The sequence below is a fragment of the Grammomys surdaster genome, unplaced genomic scaffold (genome assembly GCF_004785775.1).
Source record: "Grammomys surdaster isolate TR1022 unplaced genomic scaffold, NIH_TR_1.0 573, whole genome shotgun sequence".
NCBI lineage: Eukaryota > Metazoa > Chordata > Mammalia > Rodentia > Muridae > Grammomys > Grammomys surdaster.
In genome coordinates, this window is record NW_021604992.1 from 331,403 (window position 1) to 332,831 (window position 1,429).

At 41.1% G+C, this 1,429-nt stretch overlaps 1 gene segment (V, D, J or C); it reads right to left on the reverse strand.

Moving 5' to 3' along the window:
• Positions 1-336: 336 nt before the first annotated feature.
• LOC114633282 lies at positions 337-872 on the reverse strand. The segment is given in 2 exon segments: positions 337-659; positions 784-872. Coding segments are annotated over 2 exon segments (372 nt in total).
• Between the last annotated feature and the right edge of the window lie 557 nt (positions 873-1,429).

Genomic DNA, 1,429 nt, shown 5'->3' on the forward strand with positions numbered 1-1,429 from the left:
AGAGAGAGAGTTGTGTTGATAACCCTGCAGAATAAATCCTAGCTGTTCCCAGAACTCTTCTACACTGGAACAATTTTTTTGTTTGTTTGTTTGTTTGTTGTTTATTTTGTTTTGTTTTCTGAGACATGAGAAGTATTCCTTTGCTTCAAGGGGAGTAGTCCTGGGAAAAGGACACAGATTTGGGACATGGAAAAGTTTCTATGATCCCTGTATAAGAACATCACGCTGACATTTAAGGCCTGGCAAAGAGAAAACCTCTCAGCAATTGAGCATCTGGAGTCATGATAAGGATCAGTGGTGGCAGCCTGAGATCTCACTTCTGCTTCCCTGGGTGGTTTATGTCATGGCTTGAATCACTGTGGGAGGAGTACTATAACCTTGTTGACAGTAATAATCTGCGACATCTTCAGGCTGTAGGCTGTTGATCTTGAGAGAATACTGTGTGCCAGATCCACTGCCACTGAACCTCGATGGGACCCCATCTGCCAAGCTGTTTGCATAATAGATCAGGAGCTGGGGAGATTTCCCTGGTTTTTGCTGATACCATGCTAAATTACTACCAATGTTTTCACTTGCTTGACATGTGATGGTAACACTTTGTCCCACAGACACAGACATGGAGGCTGGAGACTGAGTCATCTGGATATCACATCTGGCATCTAAGATTGGAAAATTGAAAGCAAATCCCTACATTAATTAATTCTGTTGCAAGAGGATTTTCACTGAGACCAAGCAGCACTGACTACAGGAAACTTAATAAATTTCCAGTGCTATCTTACTTACCTGTAATCCACAGCAGCAGCAATGCCAGGAGCTGAATAGGCACACCCATGTCTGTGTGTGATCTGTATGAAGCTGACTCCAGCACAGGGTGTGACCTGACTATAAAGAAGTCCTCATATCTGAGGCTGTGCTTTGGGTACATGCAAATCAGCAAAGGGTAGGCACAGCTGCAGAACTCATCAGGTCAGTAGCTCATTACAGACCTGTGGTTCTCTTATGTCTCCAATCAGAGACTCAGTACAGGTTTATTTGTAGGGAATGTGCTTCAATTTGAACAATAAACAGCATCAAAAGTCTATGAGCTGTACATTATTTTCATATCACATTCCGTGTAGAATTTACTTGTTATGTTTTCTTCCATGGAAAAGTGTTTCAGATATGGTACAGTTTTACACATTACATAAATGGTTCCATTTTCCTTTCAAGGTGTAAATGTTATTACAGCCATGGAGCTTCTGATGTTTCTTGAGCTCTGTTTATGAGACTAAATTATAATTACAACATTTTCCCCTTTCCTCTCTTTCCAGTTTCCTCCAAATACACATCTCTGTTCTCCTTCAAATTCATGGCCTTTTTTTTTGTTTGCACTTATATATTTGTACAGAGAGAGAGAGAGAGAGAGAGAGAGAGAGAGAGAGAGAGAGAG